This window comes from Cetorhinus maximus, chromosome 26 (assembly GCF_964194155.1).
Source record: "Cetorhinus maximus chromosome 26, sCetMax3.hap1.1, whole genome shotgun sequence".
NCBI classification, from domain to species: domain Eukaryota; kingdom Metazoa; phylum Chordata; class Chondrichthyes; order Lamniformes; family Cetorhinidae; genus Cetorhinus; species Cetorhinus maximus.
In genome coordinates this window covers 6,917,548-6,945,224 of record NC_135904.1, presented here as the reverse complement: position 1 = coordinate 6,945,224, position 27,677 = coordinate 6,917,548, and the positions used below count along the sequence as shown (strand labels likewise).

At 43.6% G+C, this 27,677-nt stretch overlaps 1 protein-coding gene across 13 annotated transcripts in view; it reads right to left on the bottom strand.

Annotated features, from left to right (window-relative positions):
• Nucleotides 1–27,677, bottom strand: part of LOC144668247 (A-kinase anchor protein 13-like) — a 385,814-nt gene that overhangs the window by 181,387 nt on the left and 176,750 nt on the right. For all 13 annotated transcript variants that reach the window (XM_078530039.1, XM_078530037.1, XM_078530033.1 and 10 more), the window contains one exon: nucleotides 25,263–25,336. In XM_078530039.1, coding sequence (XP_078386165.1) covers nucleotides 25,263–25,336 — 74 coding nt within the window. The remainder of the gene's footprint in view (nucleotides 1–25,262; nucleotides 25,337–27,677) is intronic.

Here is a 27,677-nt window from a genome sequence, read left to right as displayed (position 1 = left end):
AGAGACAATCTTATGGAGGTGTGATAGTTTCCATGGTTAACACAACTCCACACAGCAGGTCGGTAAGTATTTGGGAGCATGTCACCCAATCACTGAGGAATTTCCAGAATCTTTTCATAGAAATGAAATGATAGAAAAGGTTCGATGGACCATCTGCTCTCTGTCCATTGTTTTCTCATGTTAGTGAAACCAATCTCAAAAACCCACACTCGAGTGTTGTTAGTGAACGTCGACTGAGCAAGTAACTCATGCCTATTCCTGACAATGACCTTGATAATTGACCTGCACTGCCTTGTAAACTCAGTGGAAGATTGTGTATCTCAAGATCTATTAGCCAGTGGCCTCTATACATGATTAGAACTGTTAACGGGTTCAATCTCATGGTGGCATAAACAGGGAATTGGAAGGATTTTACTTAAAACCCATTTCTGTTGTGAATTTTGTGTTTCTCAAGGTGAGGGTTAGTCTTTGGAAATAGGTCATTTTCCATTTCCGTCTCCCAGCATCAAACACGCCCAGGTTAGGTACAATCCCGTTTAAATGGAGATTAAAGCTCCTGTTGGCACTGCCTCAACAAGCATCCAGGTGTACCATGGGTTAAAGGCAGAGCTGAAGCTGCTTACACACTGCCCCATCAATCACTCCCAGGTCAGGTACAGCATGGTCCTACAACTGGCAGCGGTAGCAGATAAGGGAGGCGTTTTTGCAAAAGGGTAGAAAATCTGTAGTTAGTTATTCAGCAAAGGGCACAGTCTGTGTTTTGTAGAATAATTTATGAGGGCTCTCAGTACTAGGATCTAAACATCTGTTTAATTATTTGTACAATTAGTTACAGAATTGTGTTTGTGATGAAACGAGTTACAAAAATTAAATCTTAACCTTACAGTGCCGATAGAGAGCTCCAGGGCATTTCAGGCTCACTGGAGCCACCTTTCATTTTTGTTGTTAGATCACAAAATAATACAACACAAAAGGAGGCCACTTGGCCCATTGTGCCTGTTCCAGCTCTTCTCCCTCTCTGTGTCTTTGTCTCTCTGCTTTTCCCCCCCCACAGTCCTGGATTCTTTTTTTTCCCCCATTTTGAAGTAACAATTGAATCTGCTTCCAGCACCCTTTCAGGTAATGCATTCCTGCCCAATTCTTTCTCCTGCTCTGGTTCTTCTGCCATTTATTTTAAATTGGTTTCCTCTGGTGACTGACCTACCCATCAGTGAAAACAGTTTCTCTCTATCTACTTTATCAAAACCCTTGATAATTTTTGACTCCTCTACTAAATCTCCCATTAACCTTCTCTGCTCTAATGAAAAGAATTCCAGCATCCCAGTTTCTCCAAGTAGCTGACGTTCCTCTATATCTCCTCCACACCCTCTCGAAAGCCTTGTTATTGCTTCTGAAATGAGGCTCAAGGCTGAAGCTGTGTCTGGGGTTGAGGATTTTAACTCTGAGACTGAACAGATTATTTGAATATAATACAGGAAGCATCATATTCAAAAATTAACTAAAATCTGCTTTAAAAAAAATCTGTGTGAACAAAGGTGGGATGTTTGTTCAAAATATAGGACTGCAGAAAGTCCTGTGGGCATCTCTGGCAAGGCCAGCGTTTGTCCATCCCTAATTGCCCTTGAACTGAGTGGCCTGCTAGACCATTTCAGAGGGCGATTAAGAATCGTCCACATTGCTGTGGGTCTGGGCTCATAGGTAGGCCAGAGCGGGTAAGGATGGCAGATTTCCTTCTCTAAAGGACATTAGTGAACTGGATGGGTTTTTATGACAATTGTTTCACGTTCACCATTAATGAGACTAGGTTTTCAAATCCAGATTATTAATTGCATTTAAATTCAGCCAGCTGCCATGGTGGGATTCGAACCCTTGCCCCCGGAAGATTAGCCTGAGCCTGTGGATTGCTAGCCCAGTGACATTACCACTACACCACTGTCTCCCCCATGGCAGTTAACTCACTGACAGTGATTAAGTGGCTTTATTAACCTGAACGGTACATTTTTCTTTTATATACCTACCTGATACAACATTGCCTTCCTTATTGCACCTGTCAAAACATCTCAAAACACTTCATAATGAATTTTGAACCATAGTTGCTATTAAGTAGACATATGTGGCAACCACATTGCACTCAGCAACATCCCATGATCATCAATCTAGATAAATGATGAGTTAATTGGATTTTGGTGCTATTGGGTGAGGGATAAATGTCAATTGGGATTTCAGAAGTGGCTTTTTTTCCAAATAGAGTCATGCGATATTTAATAGTGAAACAGGAATGTCTATTCTCTGAACACTGACCTCAAAATAAACCTTGCATTCACAACCACAGCATTTTAAAGGTAACTAAGCACTTCTACTTTGAAGTGTGGTCACAGTTGTAATGTAGGAAACACAGCAGCCAATTTCACGCACAGCAAACTCCTACGAACAGCAATGCTGTAATGACCATATAATCTGTTTTTGAGATATCAATTGAATAAATATTGGCCAGGAGACCTCGGAGAACTCCCCTGCTCTTCTTCGAAATAGTGCGAGGGGACCTTTTAAATCCATCTCAGGGGGCAGACAAGGTCTCAGTTTAACATCTCATCCGAAAGATGGCAGCTCTGTCAGGGCAGCACTCCATCAGCACTGCACTGATGCGTCAGCTTTGAACAAACAATCTTCAGAATTTTAAATTTATTCTACATTGTTTAGCAATAGTACACTTGACACAGATGCAAATTGGTATGAGACCAGGTGACTTGGATTTAATACCCAAATTATACTGCAACTTTTACACTAGCTACACACCCAGAACTACTTCACTGCACCATAAACTCTTCTCTTCAATTCTGGTTTCTTTGTTGACTAGGTAAAACTTCAATTGTTGAAACACAAGTTCAGGACAAGTTCAAAACCAATTACTGGTCAACAGCACAATGCCACCAGCTGACAGAGGAATCTACATGTAATTAAAGGCTAATTTATCAGTCTCCAGCTAACCCAAGGTCACAGACTTTCTTCTCGTCTCAAAAAGATTTGCTGCCCACAGGGAGAAGCGTCTTTGAAGTAAAGCACTTCTACAATGTGATCAAGAGTAGCTTAAGCTGCAAGATGCTTGAAAATAGGCCACATTGACAAGCTGGACCTGTACAAGGACATATCGAAGACGCAGCAGGAATCAGCTGGTAAATGCTGGATGCCACTGCCACAATAATCTAATTTGCCTTCCCGTTTTCTTAAATTTCCTCCTCTTTTCTCCCAACTCCTGCCCAGGGTTGGTCCCATGGGTTCTGACAACCTTCCTAAATCTTGTCCAGATACTCATTCACTAAGAGTGCACTCAACAGCTGGTTTTCCTTTTCCCCATCGCCCAAGGTTGGGAGACCAATTATTGTGTCTGATCACTGCCTAACAGCGATAACTCAGTGGAGGCTGGGAATCAGGTCTAGGGCCTCCTGGTTTGTGCAGCTTAGGAGTGAAGCAGGCAGTCTCCTCTATCAGCAGGGAATCCAAAATTTAAGTTAAAGGCCAGTATTTTTAATTCTGGGTTGGGAACCCGGCTGCCAGTTCACTTTTGGGCTCTGACCCCACACGGCCTGTTCCAGGCACATCCAACTGGATTTTCAAAGGGCCAGGCCAATTAATGGCAGAGAGCAGAGCTGCCATCCAAATAAGGGCAGTTTCCCAACATTAAAGAGCCAATGGGAAGCCTTCAGCGGTCGGTGGTCAGCCGAGGTAACACGGAGAGAGGAAAAAGTGAAAGTTTATTTTTTAACAAGCCGTGATCCTGGAGTGACAACACCCCCCAGGAGACGGCCACTGGCCACAGCTGTAACCTGGTTACCATTCTGGGCCTGGGCCAGGGTGGGGAACTCTCTCGCATGGTCCATCGTATCCAATCCCCACTTGATCCCACCACATTGGCCTGGGCCACCTGATTTCCTGGTAGGCAGCCAATCTGACCCCGAGCTGCCCTCAAATGAAATCAGCTCAAGATCGAGATCGGGGCCGTGAACTGGTACAGACGTGCCAAACTGCACACCTGCCCGCTTCTGACCTGGATGCCAATCCCACCCAAGTAGTTAATTGTTCACGTAGAAATATAACAGCTGCTTTGTTCATAACATCCACGTTTGGAAAGGAAATTTAAGGAGGTGGCAGTGACATAGGCCAGGATTTCCCGTGCCCGCCAGCATCGGGCGTGTTCAGTGGCGTCAGCGGACAACATGGCAAGAAGGCCAAAAATCGATTTCACGATGTCGTGAAACCAGTTTGCAATCATCCACTCCGCCCGTCGGACACCGGGAGCATCATTGTAATACATCAGCATACCATGATAAGACCAGGCCGCCAGACTCATTCAACCCCCTCCCCACCGCTCCCCACCACTGGATCGCTCATCCACTCCGACGTGTTTCACAACTGCATATATAAGGCGTGCACTTGGCGGGCTGCACTTTGCTCGGGACTTCAAGGTTTGTTTGCCTACCTTGCTTCAGTCAGCACTCTGTCATCAGTGCCAGGCTTCACAGACAGTAACGCATCACTTTTAGGGGGTCTCACAGGGAGGTCTCTACCTACCAGACCAGCCATTTGTGGGTGATTTTTCAATGGCTGCAGGGGTAGGGTTTGCTTGGGGAAGGGGGAGAAGTGGCCTCAGGCAAGGGAAGAGGCTGCAGGGTGAGGGCTGTCCTGGGAAAGGAGGGTACCTCAGGGTGTGTGTGGGGGCATATGTTGATCTGTGCAAGTGGCCTCAAGATGGTGAGGGCTGAGGACGCAGCCTCCAGGGGAGATGAGGCCAGATGGAGATGTGAGGGTGTGTGTGAGAGAGTGAGTGGTGATGTCCCTTGAGCTGGCAGTGAGTGAGATGCCAGTGAATGTGTGATGGGTTTGAGTGTGTGAGTTTAGAGTGATGAGATGGTTGCCTTACCCTGGCTACACGGATGAGATCGTTCATCCTCTTTCTGCATTGGATGGCCAACGTCTTCTGTGCAGCATTGGCACATCACCTACCATGCCAGAGTGGTAATGTAGCTGCTCCTCCTGCGGCCAGAGCAGAGGTAGAGGACATCACAGCAGGGGCCTCCACGGCATCCAAAAAGCGCTCGAGGACTGCAGTCCTCTTGCCTTTCAGGGCCGTGTCTTTTTTGCTGCCGTCCTGGGCTGGAAGCACTGAGCGCGGCTGCACTTCAAATATAGCGCCCAGCGTGATGAAGCGGTGAGATGATGGCGTGGCGGGGGAATGAGAGCCCGCCTTCCATGGAAATAGCCTATTTCCCGGGAATTCATAATCAATGTGGCGGGTTTGGGATGATCAGGTGTGAAAAGTCACCAATGCGGCTGGTGGATAAAACGTTTTACCCGCCCGCTACCACATTTAGTGTAAATCTGGGACGATTCCGCCCATAATTTGTAAACCTTGGCAAGAATCCAAATGAAGGAGAGAAAAGTGGCATTCACATTCCATGCTTTGAACCTTCTTTCCAATTCTGTACGCCATATCTAAAGGACATCGCAAATACAGTGTTCCTGTCCAGCGTCACTCTTATGTTGGCCAAAACCAACACTGCACTGAGGAAAAAAACAAGTGCTAGATAAGTGGAGGGCATGGATGAAATTTGGTCAAAATTTGCAGGGACAGATAGTCAAAGATATTGAATCAGCCTCACGGTAACCAATTGTCAATCCACCCTGGAAGCCTGCAAATATCTTAAGCCAAGATACAATAGTCAGCCATGGCTTTGTGGACAGCACCACTGCCTCTTAGTCAGAAGGTTGGAGGTTCAAGTCCCACTACAGGAGATTTGAGTCAAAAAATCCAGGCTGACACCCGAGTGCAGTGCTGAAGGAATAGTTGAGGCCTGGGGCAGATCAGCCATGATCTTATTGAATGGTGGGGCAGGCTTGAGGGGCCGAATGGCCTACTCCTGCTCCTATTTCTTATGTTCTTATCAGAGGTGCCATGTTTTGAACAAGATGTTAAACTGAGGCCCTATCTACCCTCTCAGGTGGATGAGAAAGATCCATGGTAATATTTGCAAGTATCAGTTTGGCTCAGTTGATAAGATTTCACACTCATGCTCCACACCGGTGAAACCTTTTTGTTGTATTTCAGTTCACTTGTGAAATTGGAGCATTTTTTTGGTGAGTTAATATTGGTCTCCATACTCTTTAAAAAGGACCAAAAAATAGGCAGGGCTCCCACTTCTCATCATGACTTCTTGTGGAAATTGCATGTTTGGACATTGGGCAGGAATAGGATCAGATTTAGCTTGAAACCTTCAACTAGGAGTGCCCAAGACTCACTTGTCACAAGCTAAGGGTTGCCAACCCTCCAGGATTGGCCTGGAGTCTCCAGGAATGGAAGATCCATCTCCGGGACCCTGCTGTGTGCAACCCTGGAGGAAAATTATCGGACATTAAAATATATTGGGTTATTTTGCAATTATTTTTGAACATTTCTCTTTACTAGGTATAAAAAATCATATAAAAATATTGAAAATGGGAAGAAGGCTGTTTGGTTGACAATCAATCATCATCCAATCGGGTAATGAGTCTTTGATTTCCAATTGGCGTAGGAGGGCAGTGCGTGACAAGGATGGATGCATTAGCCGAATAATGGCTGGAGCAAGGGGGCAAACCATGTGATGAAATTTCCAGGAATACATTTAATCTCAGTTGGCAACCCGTGTCCAGGCTAATGAGTAGGCAATTTGGCTGAGGCATTAGCAGGTTGGGGGAGCCTGTGAAACCCTCACTTAGTTACAGCTTTCGGGAGAGGGAGAAAAATGACCAGGCACATGACCCTGCAGAGGCTCATGGCAGCGGTTCACCACCGCCTTCTCAAGGGCAATTAGGGATGGGGCAACAAATGCTGGCCCTGCCAGCGACGCCCACATCCCATGAAAGAATATTTTTAAGAAACCAACAGGTGTTATACACACATACAGAACTTGTTAACAATCATCATGCACGCCAAGAGAGTCCCTGGAGAACTGTTTTTCCTTCAGGAAATGTGCTCGGCCAGGAAATGAATGTCGGCCAGGAAATGAATGTGGCATATGATGCCCAATAACGTTATTGGAACCTCTACTACTTTCCACTTCCCTCCCTCTGTCACATGATAAAATTCAATGAAATATATACATGCAGGGTCTTAAAACCAGCTGAAGCAGTCAAATTGCAGTTTATGTGGTGCTTCAGCAGAAGGCCATTAGAAACTACAGATTGCACTCAGCTTACTGAAAGTGTCCTTGGGTCATTACTTATATAAAAGGGAGAACAAAAATAAAAATCAACTGCGACTCCAGTTTCCTGTTGGGCTGGTACAACAGCAATTAGTCACAGGCCAATACAGCTGAAGGGACTTGGCGAAAGTCTTACTCCATATTCCAACCGCGTCAGGCCCTTAATAACTGCCCTGCTTCAATATCAGCCCAGCTGAAGTGGTGCTTACGTCAGAAGATTATTGCTCCCAGATGCTTCTCAATTAGAAACGAGTTGAATAGCGAGTAATGGAGTCCGCTGGGAAAAGAACAGTTAATTTTGTAAACAGGCCCACGCCAGCTGGACCAGAGGGTTCCTTAAAGAAGGATCGCCAGTTCCCACGAAGACCCTGTACACAAGGGCGCAGCATGATGCAATAACGAGCAATGTATTGCAGGGTCAGCCACAGCTCGGTGCTACCGTTGGTCTCAGTGCTTTCGTGCTGGGGAGCGGGGTGGAAAATGAAAAATCAGCCAGAGCTTCAGGGCAGTGACTTGAGTCGAGCAGAGGATGGGAGGGGGGAGAAAATCTGGAGAGAATAGGAGAGCGGGAGCGGGCAAGGGTCCGAGCGGGCCATTCAAAGGGAGTGAACGAGAGAAAGGAAGTGAGGAAGAGAGAGTGAAAAAAGGAAGAAGACTGATGGAGAGAGGAGAGATAGATGGAGAGAAAGGGGAGGAAAAGAGAAAAAGAGGAAGCGTGAGCTCATTAAAGTTAAAGTAGTTGAAGAAGGCAGTAGTGAACTCCATAGATTTTAATTTTATGCCTCTGTGAACATTCCAACAACACTATCTTAAGTCTCCAGACAAGAGGCTGAATTGCAAGTTAGTTTTCTGGGAAACAAACCTCAACAGTAGCTTAAATCAAAACAATTTTCAGATTAAACATTCAGGAGGCTGATTAGCGCTAGTTTGAAATCAGGTTCAAAGTCAAGTAACTTTCATGGTTAATTGAAGTGTGGGTACATAACTTAGAATCCAATCATTGCTGAGCTGCTGAGTTCACTACTTGACTGTAGTTTTGATAGGACCGGTCACGCTAATGAAGGTAACTATCCAAGGATGTATTAGTTCGGATGTCAGGTTAGATAGATACTCTGAACCTTTGCCTAATGAGCCTGTAAGCCTTTAACAGGAAACATACGAGTTGGGTAGGGTTCCTTTAACACTGACTGTATAAGAAATTAGCTTGGGTTGAAGGATTTTTTGGTACTTAACGTTTTCAAGTTTTAATTTCTTCACTTGCTTTATTCATTGCCAAGTATCAGTTCTTTCAAACTTGTTAATTCTTTCACATCTAGAAGGAGCTGACTGTTGCTAAATATGGCTGCTTGGAATCAATTCTGTATTTCAGTGGCAAAAACAAAAATACCTGGAAAAACTCAGCAGATCTGACAGCATCTGCGGACAGGAATAGAGTTGATGTTTCGAGTCCGTATGACTCTTCATCAGAGGGTGTTTCAGTGGGTGCCTTTCAACCTAGAAAGCATTACAGGTATATATGGCCCTGTGCAGGACTGTATAACTCTCAGATTTCCAGACAAGGAATAGGAACCTGGACTGATATTTTTTCCCTTACCAGCCCAAGGACCCATTATGGACAGGGTACAAACACTGGAGTGCATGGGATTTTTATATTAGTATAAAACAGGCCAGGCTCAAATACAGTGTACAAATCCAATGGGCTAATTCCCCTAGAATGAATTTTGATTGCAAGCTGGCTGAATCACTTGTTAATTCTGCTCTTGCCTAAATGAAAGGCTTGCTTTAATGCCTTATTCAAAACCATCTCAAAGCTTCCCTTAATGAGTTACATTTGAAATGCAGTGTGTGTTATGTAGTTAAATGGGACAGGCATTCTGTGCCATTTGGCCCAGAGTAATGAATGACTTGTTAATCGATTATTAAGGGAGAGTTTGGCAGGACACCAGGAGAATTCCCTGATCTTCTATGACAAGTGCTGTGCAGTTTTTTGGGTCTGTCTGCACAGGCGAAAGGGTCCTTGGACTCAGCCAAGCAACGAAGAAGGGATAAGTCCTCATCATTCAGCGAAGGTACATTTTCAGTTTCAGGTTTTCTTTAATGAATACGTGATGACAGGGGCAAACAACCATGTTGCGTTTATACAGCACCTTTAACATAGAGAGGTAGAGAAATATAGGAAGGGAATTTAAGCTTTTAATGCACTTTTGGGTGCCTTATTTTGTTGTAACAAAGTTGCTGGGACAACTACAATGTTCAAATGTTTCCATTTTTCTCATGTATGGGTTCTTTGCCGTAACATTTAACCAACCAAGGACATACATTCGCTCTATTAACTAAAGTCTATTTTTTTCTTCAAAAATACAAATTCCAATAACAACAAGGTTACAAAATGAAATGTTGTGACAGGTTTAATTGTGGTTGGGGAAGAGAGGTTTCTGCACCAGTTTCTACTTTGGAAGCCAAGTCTTTTTGGCTCAGTGGATCTGTAGTCTTTCACTTCAAAACTGCTCAATGGATCCAGCGATAGTGTCGGCCGTGTCTCAGTTTGTAGCAACCTTGCTGAAGTTAGAAGAAGGGTTTGGCGCTTTGGCTTCAAGTTCCACTCCAGAAACTCAGGCACAAAATCTGGGCTGGCACTCTGTGTGTGGTTCTGAGAGAGGGATGACATTTGAAGGTGCCATCGTTCAGATGAGAAGTTAAAACTAAGGTTCTACCTGTCTGAGGTGGCAACATAGCAAATCCCATTACGCTATTTTGAAGAAGAGCTAGGGAGTAATCCCTGATGTCTTGGTCAACATTTATATCCCTCAACCAACAGATGATCAGATCTGTGCACAAACTGGCCTTAGCGTTCCTTGCATTACAGGAATGACTACATTTCAGAAGTTAGCTGTGAAGTGCTTTGGGTCAAACAGCTTGTGAAAGATGTAAGAGAATGCAAGCTTGCTTCCTGTAACTAATCTCCTGGTGTCCTGGCTTTTGTTTAGCAGACAGCATGCTGCATATCTGCTATGCGTAAGTGCAATTCTTTCCTCGAGTTTTCCTGAAAACGGGATTTGCAAGTGAGGGGAATCAGTGTAGAAAATTTAGCAATAAAAGGTATGAGAATCAAATATTGATATGTGAATCAAATTTGTAGCAGACATTCCATATGTTTATCTTCTGCCTTATTGCATATAGAGGTACTCTCATTTTCAACTTTTAAGGGTTTCATAATCAAAGATGAATAAAATCAGGAATTACATAAACACTGGAACACAAAACAGGAGGGCTTCTAGCTAACAAACAAAAATAAAATTATTTTTCAAAAAGATCTTGGAACATACAAGCAGTGGGCAGTTGCATTAGCAATGTGAAAATAAATTGCAGCATACTGTACACAGTGAACGCTGCAATTTCCCCATCTGTCAAGGTTTCTACACCAACAATTTACCCGGAAAAGCAACAGAAAACTCACCCAAGTCTTCGGGGGGGGGAAGCAGCTCTCCCTCGGGCTAACACATCAAACTGGACCAGAAATTTCTTTTAACAACAAAGCCTCGACTATTTAGAGATTCAAGCAGTGTGACATACTCTGCCTAAAAATGAAACCAAATCTGTCTTGACAGGAACACTTCTTGCTTGGAGTAAAAGCAAACGTTGCCTTTTACTTCAAAACGCCCAGAAATTACTCACAGAAATAACGTACTTTGCAAAGAAATATTAGGCTGATGACTGATGCTGCTATTATCCATCAAAACACAATCATCTCTCCACATGTGGGCTGACCACGTTGAACCTGGCAACCAATTATTTTGTTCTTACTTGTGATAAAGCTCTAGTCAGTTACTTAAAGAACATGTCCTGACACAGGAAAGGTGCGTCCATGAGTCAAGTAGTAACATAGGATGACCAGTTTAAAATACTCTCTCCATAGGCTTCTAAGCCTTGCCTTTCCCATTATTTTTTGAATTCACTTTACTAAGCACCCATGTATCTAATGCCACTCCGTTTCAAATCAGGCAGCAGCCTGTGAATCATGCACTATGCCAATTACAAAATAAGGATAGCACAAATCAAATTGAAGTTGGTGTAAAATCAAAAGTGTTGCATGACAGATGATCCTCCCCGATTACTGGCTTCCAATTTCACTTTTCCTGACCAACGTCCTCATCAACGTCGTTAATCATCTTGACCAACACGACAAAAACATGTCAGTTGGTCATTTGGGTACTATTGTTTTGTGACTGCCACATCCACCCACATGACAATCACCGCACTTCAAAGTAACTCACTGTACGCAAAGCGCTTCGAGGTGCTTGAGATGTGAGCTGCCTTTTGTTTTTCCCTGCCCTAACCTTTCTTTGTGTTTGGAAACACACAATCGCTACTCTGCCGAGCTTAGTCCTTTTACTCCCAAGCTCCAATGTGCCTGAACATTCTCTGTGCATTCCTAACAGGTTGGTGTTAAGACTCATTGCAACATTTCCGGCTTCAACTCGTTATCACTCCTCCCCAGCACACACCCCTCCCACCCCCCCCCAAACTACCGCATCCCCCCACTCAACTATTTACAACAATTATCTTGTTCCTTTTTAATTACCCTGATGAATTATCCTGGCCAATACATATCCCTCAACCAACACCTGGAACAAATTATCTGGTCCTTATCACATTATTGTTTGTGGTGCATTCATAGCACCCTCGCCTTTGAATCAGAGGGTTGTGGGTTCGTGTCCCACTCCCGGAAACCAAGAACTGTGATTGTACTCGATAGAGTTGCAATCTGTGACTGTTGATAACTCAAAACAATTTCCTACATCACAATAGTGAGCACACTTCAGAAAGTAATTTCTTGGCTGCAAAACACTTTCAAACATCCTGAGATCATGAAAAGCGCTATGTAAATGCAAGATCCATCATTGTTTCTTCCCTGTGAAGCTTGTGCTTCACTGATTTGCAACACATTACAAGGTTCACCCTAAACTGGTGGTAGCTTTGAAAAAGTTTGGGGCAAACAGATTTCCTTTGGACATATGGAGAACATATTGCAATTGGTTCAAGCTTTCAGATTGGATGGAAGTGGGGTGGGGGTGATGGAAGGGCCTTGTACAAACATTCACACATTCCCCTTGACCCCATCACCTCCAAAAGGCAATGAGAGAACACCAAAGGAAAATGTCATCTGTCAAATATATATTTACGGCACCTCAAAGGGTTAATTCTACATTGAGCTGCACCCACTAAAGATTTTCAGCGTGAGTTTGAGAATTGTTTAGAACGGAATGCAAACACTGAAAAGTCTATTTTTTTTTTAAATAAACAACCCTTTCTTAAAAATAAATTTCTGCTTCTCATGAAGCAAAGGCACTGCTTAAGATTTTTGATTTTATCTTTATAAAAGCAATCTCCAAGTTCAAACCACATTCCCCACCCGCTTTATGGGGCTTGAGATTGGCAAAATGGGATAAAAATCTACCGAGTATTTACCAGGCAAATGTGCAACTCTTGCAGTGCCAAAGTAAAACGCAAACATAACACTAATCACTAAGAAGCACCTTATCTTTAATATTGGTATTTGCAGCTGGTTTCACTCCAACAGCTGGAGGACAAGCGCCTTTTTTAATAACAAAAACAACTAAACAGTCAAAAGGCATCCAAAACCTTTGGCACTGCTCCATGTTAAACTGGTGAGAAAGCTACGTGGGGTAAAGTGAATGATTTGCTGATACACGTGCAGGTCAGTAAGGTTTCAAATGAGTCTCTGGCCACCCTTTACAGACATTTTTTTTTAACCACGCCCTCCCCCACCCCCCAAACCCCCACCTCCTCTGCTTACCCAGATCAATTGGTGAATGAATAACAAACTCAGTTACATCCTGGGTCATATGGCAGCTGTCACATGCACAGTGCCCTCACTGTCAAGTCACTGAGGCCACCCCCTGGGGCGGAGGTGACGGTGACACACAAGGGTAACCCCGAACATGCGAAAAAAAAACCGGACAGGCAGGAAAAGGACCTGCTGGCCCATCAAGCCTGCCCCACCTTACAATGACCGCAGCATCAGAGCTAAGCACATTTTTCCTCCCTCTCCCCCACTGTCGTCATGTAAGAGAGAAAGAGGTAAAATAAAAAGAGAAGGCACACCTAAGGTCAATGCGAGAAAATGAAACACTGGAAAATTCCTTTTTGACCCCCCCCTTAGGCAATTAAAATTGGTCCAGGAGATGCAGGAATACATTCCTGACTTTAGTACATTGCAACACTCCTAAACAACAGGGCTGTTTTTTTTTTTAAATAAAGCCTGTATAAACTGCAGCCCTGAATTGTTTTATTTACTGTCAAGTTCAGAACCGTTCAACACCAGGAGATGTTTTTCCACTCGTTCAATCCAGGTCACAGTTGGCGTCTGCAGGACAAGGGATGTAAATCTGTGCAGTGGGACTCATGGTGCTTTCAATGCAGCTGGTTTCCCCCAACAGACCAGGAGAAAAATTCTACAGAACAAATCTGGGCGAATCTGTCACTAGTGCAATGTCCAGAAAGCGATGCCATTTACAGCACTAGAAGGTAAATAAAGTTGATCCTGCTGCCTCTGGAGGTAAAGTCTCCTACAGAGCTCAGTGCCTGGGATATTGTACCAGGCAGGCATATTGTAGCCAATAATATTCCTGATAGCCACCCATTGGAGAAAGTCTGGCAGCCAGAACTGAAGTCCTGAACTACAATGTTTAAACAGCTGCAAATGCACAAGCCAGCTTTTGCAGTTTTGTATCCATATTTCCCTTTCTGCAGAACTATCCCTCTAAGGGGTAATCTAGAACTCCTTCTCCTTGAACCAACTCTGTAACAAAAGGCCTTTTTTATATATTCACAGCCATGGCAAATACATATTAGCTTCTGGTGTCAGCATGGTTCAGTTGTAGAGGCTCCAGGACTTTGGTACATAATGCTGCATTAATAACTTGTTACAGTAGAATCATAGAACTTAAAAGCACAGGAGGCTGCCATTTGGCCCATTATACCAATGCTGTCTCCTTGAAAGAGCTCTCCAATTAGTCCCACTCTTTCCCATAAACCCAGCATTTCCTTTTCAGACAGTACATTCCAGATCTTCATAACATTTGGCATAAAATTAATCTACATTTCCCACTAGTTTTTTGTGCCAATTATCTCAAATTAGTATCCTTTGGTTCCCAGTCCCGGTGTCAGTGGAAACAGTTCCCATTTACTGTGGTAGTGCTATAATGTCAAAAGCTCTATTCACTGATAAGCTATCAAACTATCTGTTCTGATGGACTACGTCCACCTCCACAACATTGCCTGTCTCCACTTTTGCCGCAGCCCATCTACCGCTGAAGTCCTCATCCAAGCCTTCACCACCTACAGACAGGAATATTTCAATGCTCTCCCATTCCTCATTCAGTTCAGCTCGTCCAAAGTTCTGCTGCCCTGGTCCTGTACCAGTTTCCTCCCACCCATTACCCCCGTCCTTGCTGACCCAAATTGCATCAGATCCATCCAAAACCTCTAATTCAAAATTACCCATGTTATGTTTAAATTTGTTCATTTCCATAACCTCTTCCAGCTCTACAATGCCCCCAAAGCTATTTGTCTCTCTCTGGCTTTTTTTGTGTATCATCTCATCCTCTCACCCACCACTGATGGCCATGACTTCAGCTGTCTAGTCCTGAGGCTCTAGAATTCCCTCCCTAAACCCCTGCACCTTTCAGTATTGGATGCACTCTCCACTATCCAACACTAGATTTCTTATCTCTGGCTTCTTCAGCACTCCATTCCTGTCGTCTAGCACTTTGCTCAGTTTCCAACACCAAGCCACTTCCTGTGCTACTGTCAAATCCTTCCTCTCGGATTGTGCCTTAGTTTTCCCATCTCAGCCTCTCTATCTCCATCCTCCTTTCTCCATGCTCAGTGCCTCCTGCATCCTTTTCTCCTCATTATAAAGTGCTCCGAGAATGTATTTAACACAAGAAACAGTACACAAGCCTTAAGTTATCGTTAGCCAGCTCTTGATTGAGCACACATTAAACACAATCTGTACTCAACTACTGAGCTTACAATTCCAAAAGTCCAGTTTTGGCTTCTTTGCACTGCCATGAGCTTTTTAAAAAAATAACAACCTTTAGTCAATGGGTAGATTTGGCAATTATGTCCCTTTGTACATCGACCAGGACTATTACATGTCATCAAGTTTGGGTTGCGGAAGTAGACTGGTAAATGGTATTATTCACCACAAAAACGATGCCACTTATCCAAAATCAGAGGTGGTTAATTCCATTGTGGGCTTCTCATTAAGTTGGGTTGAGGCCATCGATACTTGTTTGCAACTTTTACAGCTGTAATAAAAGGAGGTAACTTGGCTGGGCATGAAGGCGAGTTTTCAGGAGTGAGACTTATTGTAAAAACCAGAATGAATGAATTATAAAGAACATAAAACACTGGCAACACACAATGAGTCAGTCAGTACCGGACAGGGAATCTAGGTCTTCTCTTTCCAACTGAAGTGATTATCTTCTCCAATGTTCGCAGATTCACTTTTCCATGAGCTATCTTCTGTATAAAGAATAGTTTCTCAAATTCTTCTATTTATGTGTTGGGAGCCAGATTGATAAATACTTGAAAGGGGGAACATTTGCCACTGTGGGGAAAGAGCCGGGGAGTGTGGCTAAGTGGACAGCTCTGTCAACAAGCCAGCACAGGCACAGTGGCCAGAATGGCCTCCTTCTCGGTGTATGATTCTACAAACTGACAACGAAGGGTGCAGCCAGGAGCTGAAATGGGAATTCCCCCCTCCCTTCCCACCCTGTCCCCAGGGGTTTGGCCAATGAGTTGAGAACCACAGTGACACAATACATAGTTTGTAAAGGCCGCAAATGGCAAACTCTACAATTACACAAGAGTACATTTGAAAATTTAGGCAGAGAATGGATCACTTCTAATTACAGATACCGAATTAACTCCTACATGTTATTTTTTTTTTTAAAAAAAGGAAGCTCACCGCAAGTGAGGGAAGGAGTTTACGTGGCAGTTTGTGACCAGTTAACAGGCTGCCAACGGGCTTCAGTCACTGGCTTAATAACACCGCTGCTGCTTAAACAATGTCCTGCTGGTTGGCAAGAGCAGAGAGATTGGGAGGTAACCATAATGCTATAGACTCAACAATGATTCAATTCAGAAAGACTGAAATATGATACGTTCAGAATATTAAACACTATTTACGCATAAACTACCCAGGCTTAAACATGGAAAACTTTGTTTCCTTCAGCAAAACACCTCTGCTCCCCACCACCGACCATACAAAATATTGCACCCCTGAAGGCACAAAAATTCTAATTCTAGTCAAAAAAAAAAATGCAAGCCATACCCTTCCTTCTGTTTAACTCCCTTTCCAAAGGGAATTACTGTTTAACATTTAATGTGTGTGAAAAAGATGGGGCACGTTCACACAATGCAAATTTCAGGGATTATTGCGTAAGTGTGCGATATTTATAAAGGTCCTCTCAAAAAAATCAACTCTCCCATGCACACCCCACAACTCCACCCAGCTCTGGGGGATTTCACACAAAACATACAGATTGACTCACAGATGTAGGGAGTGAAGGGGAGAAACGAGCACCAACATTCAGTGAAGCCAAGGAGGTTTTAAATTAAAAGGAGAATTTTTGCAATCAAGAATTAAACGTATTATTTTTGTGGAGAATGGCTTGGAAAGAGAATGGTTTTGGGTAGTAGGGCAGGGGTAGGGTGGCCAGGCGAGCAGGTGAAACAAGAACTCCAATTCCAGGTTGCGATCATAACTTCAACAAATGATATCTCTGCAGTATATACTCTGTATGGAACGACATCTTTGGAGTATTTTGCTGGTCAGAGCTTAAAATTGGACTTTAAACTTGAGGGAAAGAGGAACCAGGAGTGGGTTGTCGGCGGGGGTGGGATGGTGTGGTTTGGAGGCAGGGTGAAAGCAATCTATTCAGGGTCACAAAGCAACTACTGAGAAGCCAGTCACAATTGTAACTTCAACTGTTACTATTGTGGTTGATAAACACATTGCCCGGGCTGCTCCTAATCCACACAGATCAGCAAGGTACCAGGATCTACCTGCAGTCCCTGCAGATCTCAACCAGATCATCAGTAGGGGCATTAAATTATTTCATGTGTTCACTTACTGAATGATCGGGGACTTGTTTACTTTGTGTTCTTTTTACGTTTGTGTGGAGTTGATTAATTCAAGCATTGATATATCTCCTTTCTCCCATTGCTGAACATCTTAATCAGGATGCACCCATCTTCTCCCAAGATGTTTATTTAAATCCAAATGCAGAAGGCAAATTTATTTGAAATTAAGCAATGCGGATGGAACCTATGTCTTTGACATTCCCACAAAAATAATTATGCCCAAAATGGACTTCAACAGATGCTGTTTTTAATATGAGAGACTTGCCTGACTCTAATACATAACAACTTTGGCTGTAGAGCAGGAGGGAGGCACTGAGATAAAAACAAAAAGCTAAAAGCTACTGCGAATGCTGGAAATCCAAAAGAAAAACAGAATTACCTGGAAAAACTCAGCAGGTCTGGCAGCATCGGTGGAGAAGAAATCAGTTAACGTTTCGAGTCCTCATGACCCTTCGGCAGAACTGAGTATAGTTAGGAGAGAGGTGAAATATAAGCTGGTCTAAGGTGGGGGGGCGGGGGGAGAGAGAAGTTGAGGGTGGGCTGATGGCTTGGGCTGACATGTTGTGTTTCAATTCCCTGAACTTCCCTAAAGTAACAGTGGTCAGCGATACATCAGCCCATTTAGAAATGCAAAAACAGCACGTTTACGGCAATAAAGAAAACATATATGAACTTACATAGTTGTGCAGAACCTCTGACTGTTTATAAGTGTCCTGAACATGATACTGTTTTTCACCTTCATCCATCAAAATAACAATGGTGCCAATCACAAACCAAACTAGTTGGTAAGTGAGTCTTAAATTGAATAATTACCTCTGAAAAGTAAATGATGATGAGGCTAGAAATGCCTAAGTATTGGTGCAACCATGGTCAAGTACAGCAAAATACCTCACAGTTCACTTAGTGGAAGCATCTGCATGTCTAACAGCTGCATGTTGTTATTTTGAAAATCGCTGAATGGTAAACAGCATATCTTTTAGTTTCTAAAGTTCTCTCATTTATTATCAACTGAGCTTAATAACGGATTCCACATTGTGTCGGGTTCGACAAACTGCTCTCATTTCTATCAAAATATTCTAAATGGAGATACAAAGAGAAAACATTAGAAATATTTAAAACCAAAAAGCCCACAGCTCCATGTGCTTTTCAGCTCACTACTTCTAACTGATCGCTTCTCGATCGTGTGCTGTTTTGCTTGTTTGAATCACACTCTGGGTAACTGTTTCAGCGGAAGTCACTACCAATATGGTAAGCCTCAGAAACGCTGCCATTCCCAAGAAAACTCGAGGTGGCAGGTGATCAGCAAGTGATTAGAAAAGTTTCAGAAGAACATGAGGCGATCACAAGATTCATCACATCTCATGAAGCAGCTGAGAGAAATCAGAATTGCTACACTTTGAGCGCATCGCGGGTGAGGCTTCCCGCCTGGCCCATTACAACAAGCGCAGCACCGTCAGCTCCCTGGAGATCCAGGCCACCGTGCGCCTGCTGCTGCCCAGGGAACTGGCCAAGCACGCCATGTCCGAAGGGACAAAGGCAGTGACCAAGTACATCAGCTCCAAGTGAAACTCCACAATGGACTGAAAAAACCTTCACCCTATGCCAACTACCTTTCCATCATTTTTGCAGAACACCTTCGGTCTGTCCGCAAGCATGACCCAGACCTCCCTGTCGCTTGCCATTTCAACACTCCACCCTGCTCTCATGCCCACATGTCCGTCCTTGGCTTGCTGCATTGTTCCAGTGAAGCTCAACGCAAACTGGAGGAACAGCACCTCATCTTCCAACTAGGCACTTTACAGCCTTCCGGACTGAATATTGAGTTCAACAATTTTAGATCATGAACTCTTTCCTCCATCCCCACCCCCTTTCCGATCCCCCCCCTTTTTTCCCCCAATAATTTATATAGATTTTTCTTTTCCCACCTATTTCCATTATTTTTAAATGTATTTCCATCCATTGTTTTATTTCTACCTTTTAGCCTATTTCGATCCCTTCCCTTCACCCCACCCCACCCCCATTAGGGCTATCTGTACCTTGCTTGTCCTGCTTTCTACCCTTAATTAGCACATTCCTTAGATAATATCACCACCTTCAACACCTCTTTGTCCTTTTGTCTATGACATCTTTTGGCTATCTCCACCTATCACTGGCCCTCTATCCAGCAATACAAATGGTCAAAGGCTATAATTTCTTTGAAATAGATAGACTGTAAGATTAAAGAGGGATGAAAACTCACTTTGGTATGTCACAGTGTTTCAAATATGACTGTAGCCAACTGGACCTCAGGTTAACTCAAACGAGTTCCAAACGTTTATACAATAAACTCGGCCATATCAGCAGCTCACCTAGGTATCCAGTCAACCATTTTGGCAGAAAACTGTTGAAATTGTCAAGGCATTTCTTTAATTAAAAATAAAGAGCATACACAAGTCCAGGCCCCTCTCCCCTTGTTCTTCTTGACTGGTACAATACACACAATGGGATACTGCAACTCTTGAATTTCAGAGTAGTTCCAAATTTTATACTTGCTGACAAAGTTCTCTTATTGAAAGGTCGGCTTTCTTATGAGGTGATTGACACACTGCAATTGGTGTAACTTTGTATTCACAGCCAAGCGTACAAAATTCCTTGACTGTTCCCTCTGACCAAATGTTTGTACGGCTGACAGCTGTACGCAGTTAGTTGAAGATAGCTGAACATTAGATACCACGTTTTTAAGCTCCAGTTGCCACAGCACAAGAAATATACTGCAGCCATTGAAAGAATACAGAAGATAGCAACCAAAACTATTGACAGGAGCATGGGATTGGATAATGAGCAGTGCCCTCACTGAAAAAATGGAAAAATGAAGGTTGACAGGGTTGCTGTTGTTAAAGGATTCCAAAGGGACTAGATAATAAAATATTAATATAGGCCCTTAGCGTAGACCTATAAAAATATAGACCTATTTCACCTTGTACAGAGTGATAGAACCAGGAGGCACGATCGGCATTTGAAGAAATGATGGCATGGAGGTAAAATTCAAAACTAACCTGTGGAAATAATATTCTAGTGAGCGGCTGGCAATGCTCCCTCGAGCGAGACAAGAGTTGCTATTGATTAATTCAAATGGAAATGAGATAATTTACTTCTGAAAATAACATTTTAGGAGATAGTCAATGTGTAATTTGGCAGGTGGCAAGTGTAGCGTGCATTATGGGAGAAAAAGGTGACTTTGGATCTATGGTTTCCCATAGCTCACTACCACAGTTTGTCTCACATCATGTCTGGGTCTGTTCTCACCAACTGATGGAGGCTGATTGCTATGACTAGTTAACAACTTCATTGTTGCCAAATCCTGCAACTACCAGCGTGCCAGAAGGCAAACTATGTGGACACTGGTCTTTTTCTCTCTCGATTTTCCTATCTTCCCATGAAGCATTTTCATGTTTGTCACTGACTTGACCCTAATAATAAATGCGAAATTAAGGAGAAACCAAGACGTGGTGCTTAAACAAGTTATGGGACACAGGGGCTATTTACACTTCATCTACGAGGCTCAGCTTCCAGACAAGAATTCTGCTGTTCACGAGAGTGTTTTTTTTTTGAATCAGGTTGGGTTCAAATGCTGGATTTATGCAGCAACAGTGCAAGTAGAGTGGCACAGAAAATGCAGCCAAATTGCAACATTTGCTGATAAGAGATCTGGAGTCCTTACGCTCTGTGAAAATATTTTCTAATCCTTCAAGCAGATAAGTCAAGCTCCACGATAATTCAAATCAATTATTTGCTGGACACAGCGTTTGAATGACAGGCTGGTGTTGAACATGTTGAAACCTGGCAGGCACGGCAAGGCTGGCTACTTCAAGGTCACCCTTTGTCTGGTTTTGGGTCAGACAAGTTTTGTTTGTTGCCTGTACTGCCACGAAATCTCAGAAAACGTAAGCTGGGCATCAACAGCTCATTCTTTTCTCTCCACTGCTGTCTGTGCCATGACACGGATGTGCTTGTTACTAAGTTTATGAAGAATTTTCGCCAGAAATAAAGCAAACATTGAAATCCAAGCCAGGATGCCACTCCCTACTTTGCCCCCATCCAAACTTAGAAGATGGAGAGAGCCTTATTTAGCCCTGATCAGACAATGAATTTCACAATGTGCACAGTCCTGGAAATGTAAAAGAGATGTCCCCCCGACCAACCAGTGACATACCTCACCCAGATGGACAAATCTGAAGGAAACTTTGTCAATATCTCCCCTCTCCCCCAAACTGAGTGAAAATGGCTGCTGTTGTACGAGGATCTCTTGGAATAGGTTCACTCTTTATGTCTCCAGTGTCGCATCTTCTCCTCAGAAGCAGCTCCCACTGGCTCCCCTTCCAGCTGTCTTAACACAGCAAAACCTCTCCTGGCCTACCCTTTCAGTTTTGAAGCCTACAAGTGCTCAAATGTGCAACAGAAAGAGCGCCTCATCAGTTTTGTAAAGTATCACGGCGCAGAGAATGTCCGTATCTTGAAAGATGGCAAAGGAAATTGAGAAGTGAAAACAAGAGTTAAGTATTTCTGACTTTCTGCATGAATGGGACGTGAGCCAAGCTCATATGGACTTCTGAGTAGCAAGCGTAACTTACAGTAAAACAGTTATTTAAAACGACCCCACCTTATTAATGACTGGGAATACAGATGCGGAAAGGATTACTCAGGGAAACTAAAAAAGGACATCACCCATTATGGAGCATGCCCAGTCTATCACTCATTGGTTCTATAAATCTGATCTTTCTGCGGAATGGCAAATATTTCAAATACCTTCACTTTGCTAGAAAGTTGATCTGGGCTTCAGTCTGTTTACCAAGGGATAGGGGCGGGGGGGAGAAACTCAGAATAAAACAGGACAGCAAAATAGCGCATCGCATCCGAGCTACCGCGTGAATGTCTAAACGGATGAAAGATAAAGTCCAAACGGCACCAAACTAACTAGGAAAACCAGAGGCTGAATCCCTAGCTTTTAATGAATTTGCTGATCTTGGATGGAGTAATTTTTTTAAAAATTCATTCATGGGGTGTGGACATCGCTGGCTAGGCCAGCACTTATTGCCATTCCCTAATTGCCCTTGTCCAGAGGGCATTTAAGAGTCAACCACATTGCTGTGGGCCTGGAGTCACATGTAGGCCAGACAAGGTAAGGAGAGCAGATTTCCTTCCCTTAAGGACAGATGGGCTTTTTGCGACAATCGACAATGGTTTCATGGTCATCATTAGACTTTTTAATTCCAGATTTTTATTGAATTTAAATTCCACCATCTGCCATGGCGGGATTTGAACCCGGGTCCCCAGAGCATTACCCTGGGTCTCTGGATCACTAGTCCTGCGACAATACCACTGTCATCGCCTCCCCTAGTAGGGGCTCAACAATTACACTCCATACCCCAGGAAAAAAAGGAGTTTGGGTGGGTTGGGGTGGGGGGTGGAATCAATCAGGGCTCCCCACCTTTACTCACCTGCTGGGAACCATGCACAATTTGAGATTTAGCCAAAAACACAATCTGGTTGCAATGCGTTGCCCCCCCCACCACCCCGTGCCCCCAATATCATTGAAAAGCCTCCAACATTCACTCCCTGTTCTCACATAAAGAAGAAACACTAATAAGTTACCAGAGGGCACTGTGATGGCACTGCCATTGCTCCTGGTTAACCTATACACTCACAAAGTTAATTAGTTAATGTTAAAAACGAGGAATTTAGATGTAAAAAGGGAAGTCAGGCACAACCTTTAAATCTAAGTGCAAATAGATTTGTGTGTGATGTAGCTTCACCAAAGCAGACACTACAAATTGCTTCAGGAGACAAGGAAATGTGTTTCTGGGATGAAAAGCAAATGAGTGTATGTGGGGTTAATCAATAAGAGAACTACAAGCCCCAGTGGGCTTCAGAGTCTTTTCCTGTTGCTAAAGACCCTTATGTTTTTTCCATGAACTTCTTCATATAACAGGACAAAAACAACAGGTGGTTGGGGATGCGTTACAGATGTGTATTGGGAAGGGGGAGGGGGAATCTCCTGTGAGTTTGGGGTTTGAGGAAACGCCACTCCCAAAGTCATCTCAGGACTGTTAAGTGCTGTTTGTTAACACCCGTGCTCCTGCTCTGTGTTCAAACAGCAGGGGGAAAAGAAACTGATTTGAAAGACAGTTTTTACAGCGCGACTGGCACCCTGTATCCGCGCCCAATAGTGCACCCTGGATCCGCGCCCAATAGTGCACTCTACCAACTGGCTTAAGGCCAACATAGGCCCTGGTCTGCAGGGAGCGTACAAGATCAAGGTACCCTTCCTTAAAAAACATTTCTTCCCATCTCTTGAACTTGCTCAACTTATGGGATGACTTGTTTGATGCACATTTCTGCACGTTTCTACAAGTGTTCATAAGTTCCCTGGCATCTTTTCTAAGATGACTGTTCCTCAGTCAACTGCGTGAGTCAACATTCTTAAAAACGCACACCAGTACACATTGCATACCAGGACATATATAAGATCCCCACTAAATCACCTATTTATTAAATAGCATACAACAACACATTCTCAATCAAAATATTTGCCTCTCCTCTTTTCATGTGTTGAGTAAACTGCTTTTTCCCATCCCCTTCCCACAGCACCTTCCATGCAAACTCAGGAGAATTAACACCTGCCCTTTTACCTTCTCTCTCCTCGCCAAGGCCCCAAACACACCTTCCTAGTGAAGCATCAATTCGTGTGCACTTCTTTCAATTTAGTCTACTGCATTCGCTGCTCACAATATGGCCTCCTCTATATTGGGGAGGCCAAGTGCAAATTAGGTGACTGCTTTGTGGAACACGTCCGTTCAGCCTGCAAGCATGACCCTGAGCTTCCAGGAGCCTGCCATTTTAATTCCTCATCTTGCTCTGACACTGACATCTCTGTCCTTGGCCTGCAGCACTGTTCCAGTGATGCTCAGCCAAAGCTTGAAGAACAGCACCTCATCTTTCGATAAGGGACTTTACAGCCTTCTGGACTCAACATTGAGTTTAACGATTTCAGCTTATTTTGTTTCCTTTCCTTTGCATGTTGCAGTTTCTCTCTTATTTGCGCTTTCAGACAATCGCACATCTGTTCTAGGCACATCCTTCGTTTCTTTGTTTCCCCATCACCTTTCCCTTTGGTCCTGTAAGACTAACTCTTCTGTCATTCAATCTCTCCTGTCTTCCATCCTATCACACAGACCTTCCTTTTGCGCTTGTCCCATCAACTCAAAACCTATTACGTTTCTAACTTTGCCCAGTTCTGATCACGGACCCGAAACGTTAACTGTTTCTCTCTCCACAGATGCTGCCTGACCTGTCGAGTACTTCCAGCAATTTTTGTTTTTAATTCCAAGGTAAAGCAGCTTTGCTTTGAAATAAATGTGAAGAATCACTGTCCAGTTTATTTAATAGTTTAAACAGCAGTTTTGGTTTAAAAAAAAAATCATGAACCATAAAAAAAACCTAATTGTACTGTGTGTCAGTTTTAGTGCTGCAGTTATTATTGTCTAATGTGTTAGGAATTAATAGGTATAGAAGCCTGAAGCAGTGAAGCCACCTTCATCATGACTTCAGCTACTTCAGGATTTATTCAACACTGTCCAACAGGACTTTACTTAGTACAGCCAGGGTGTACAGTTGGATCCAAGAAAACGTGTAATCTCGTGCGAGTGGAGCAAACTTTGGTCTTCACTTGGGAAGAGTCTCATTTTGGCAGTCAGAAGGAGTGAATGCACATCAGGCACAGCAATTAATTTACACACCATGGAGCTAAAGCAATCCCGATGTCTCTCCATGTGACATTAAATTGCAATGTGAGTCCTTATGACAACCACTTACCAACTCAGAGAAAAAGCCAACGAGATCCTCAGGCAAATTCTGGACACTGTCAACTTCATCCTCTGGTAGCCCTTCTGTAATTTCAAAAGAAAGAGATGCATCAGTCACCTTCTAGACCACAGAATGCATGTGTTCAATTCGACCACACAGAATTGGAACACAAACATAATCCAGTATTGAGACAGGGTCTGCATCACAAAAGTAACTATACAATGCCATACAGCCAACTGATGAGCCAACCCTTTGTGATTCTGTTGGTCTTTATTGTGAAGAAGGAACTTTCTTCTTAGTGCTTTATCAAACTAAGTAAATATAAATATACATCGAGGTTCATGCAACACACTACAAGAAACTGCCTAGCACAAAGGAAGGTGGTTGTGGTTGTTGGAGGTCAATCATCTCCAGGACATCAATGCATGAGTTCCTCAGGGTGGTATCCTGGGCCCAACCATCTTCGGCTGCTTCATCAATGACCTTCCCTTCATCATAAGGTCAGAAGTGGGGATGTTTACTAATGATTGAACAATATTCAGCACCATTTGCGACTCCTCAGATACTGAAGCAGTCCATGTCCAAATGTAGCAAGACCTGGACAATATCCAGGCTTGGGCTGACAAGTGGCAAGTAACATTTGCGCCATAAAAGTGCCAGGCAATGAATATTTCCAACAAGAGAGAATCCAACCATCTTCCCATGACATTCCATGGCATTACCACGGCTGAATCCCCACTATCAACATCTTGGGGTTTACCACTGGTCAGAAACTCAACTTGACTAACCACATAAATACTGTGGCTACAAGAGCAGGTTAGAGGCTGAGAATTCTGTTGAAAGTAACTCACCTCCTGACTCCCCAAAACCTGTCCACCATCTACAAGGCACAAGTCAGGAGTGTGATGGAATACTCTCTGCTTGCCTGGATGAATGCAGCTCCAACAACACTCAAGAAACTTGACACCATCCAGGACAAAGTAGCCTGCTTGATTGGCACCCAATGCACCACCTTCAACATTCACTCCCTCCACCACCGATGCACAGTGGCAGCAGCATGTACAATCTAAAAGATTTACTACAGAAACTCACCAAGGCTCCTTCGACAGCACCTTCCAAACCTGCGACCTCTAGCATCTAGAAGGACAAGGGTAGCAGATGCATGGGAACGCCACCATCTCCAAATTCCCCTCCAAGTCACACATCATCCTGACCCTTACAACTATATTGCTGTTATTTAACGGTCGCTGGGTCAAAATCCTGAACGCCCTCTCAAACAGCACTGTGGGTGTACCTACATTACATGGACTGCAGCAGTTCAAGAAGGCAGCTCGGCACCACCTTCTCAAGGGCAATTTGCAATGGTGTTGGCCTTCCCAGCAATGCTCATGTCCCATGAACAAATTAAAAAAAACATTTTCAAGGAAAGTTATGGTGCATTGCAGTACAAGACAACTGGTGTAAAAACCCACCACGCCAATGAACGAGGCTCATCCTGTCTCCTTCTGTTCCATCTTCCTCTCCCCCTCAACCCCCACTAGCTGACTCAGTGATTCCCCATTACACAGACAGCTGAACTGCAGCAAACAAGCCACTCCCAAAAAGGTGGAAGGTCTGCAAAGTGGAACAGGTCACTTTTCTCCGCTCCAGTCATTAAAGCAAGCCATTGGCAGCGGCCCTTGGATAAGGCAGAGATCCACTATTCTGCTTTCGGTTCAGCATGGGAAAGATGATCAAAAAAAAAAGGAAAAGAGCACCTGCATGTGAAACAAACAAAAGGCTGCAGAGTGAGTAAAAGGTCCACTCTTTCAAGGACCACGTACAATGCACCCTAAGATGGACTTGATCACATTTATTGGATCTCTGCAGGGGGAATGTCAACAGGTTAATAAACAGTGCATGCTGGGCAGGAGGTAGAGAGGCACCACTATGTCCACCTACCAACGTATAGTTTTCACTGCTCACCAGAGACAAGCGACCACTCTGTTACTGCAGACAGAAAGAACAAATGTGCATTTGTGTAAATCCTTTCCATGTTCTCTGGATGTCCCAGAGTGCTTCACAACCAACTGCTTCGTTTTGGGAGTGTCATCACAATTGTTTTGTGAGCAAAACTCCTTCCAACATCAGGTTTTCCCAACCCCATAAAGCAGTTTATCACCAGTCAACTGGTCTGCGACAAATTAAAAGCAGATTACATCCCAGAGACAGGGAACAGTGCCCTTCAGTGGGTCAGCATCAAACGCGAAAGTATGCTCGGGGTTGCTTTTTTTTTTGCTGTTTGAATCATCGTGAGTAATGTCATTCAGTTGAGTAAAAACTTGTCAAATCCCCAAAACAAGTTTCTCTCACAATCTGCAAAATGCCCCACCTCTTCCATTAATGTTTACAATGAGAGAATGGAGCAGACGATCAAAAGAGGTG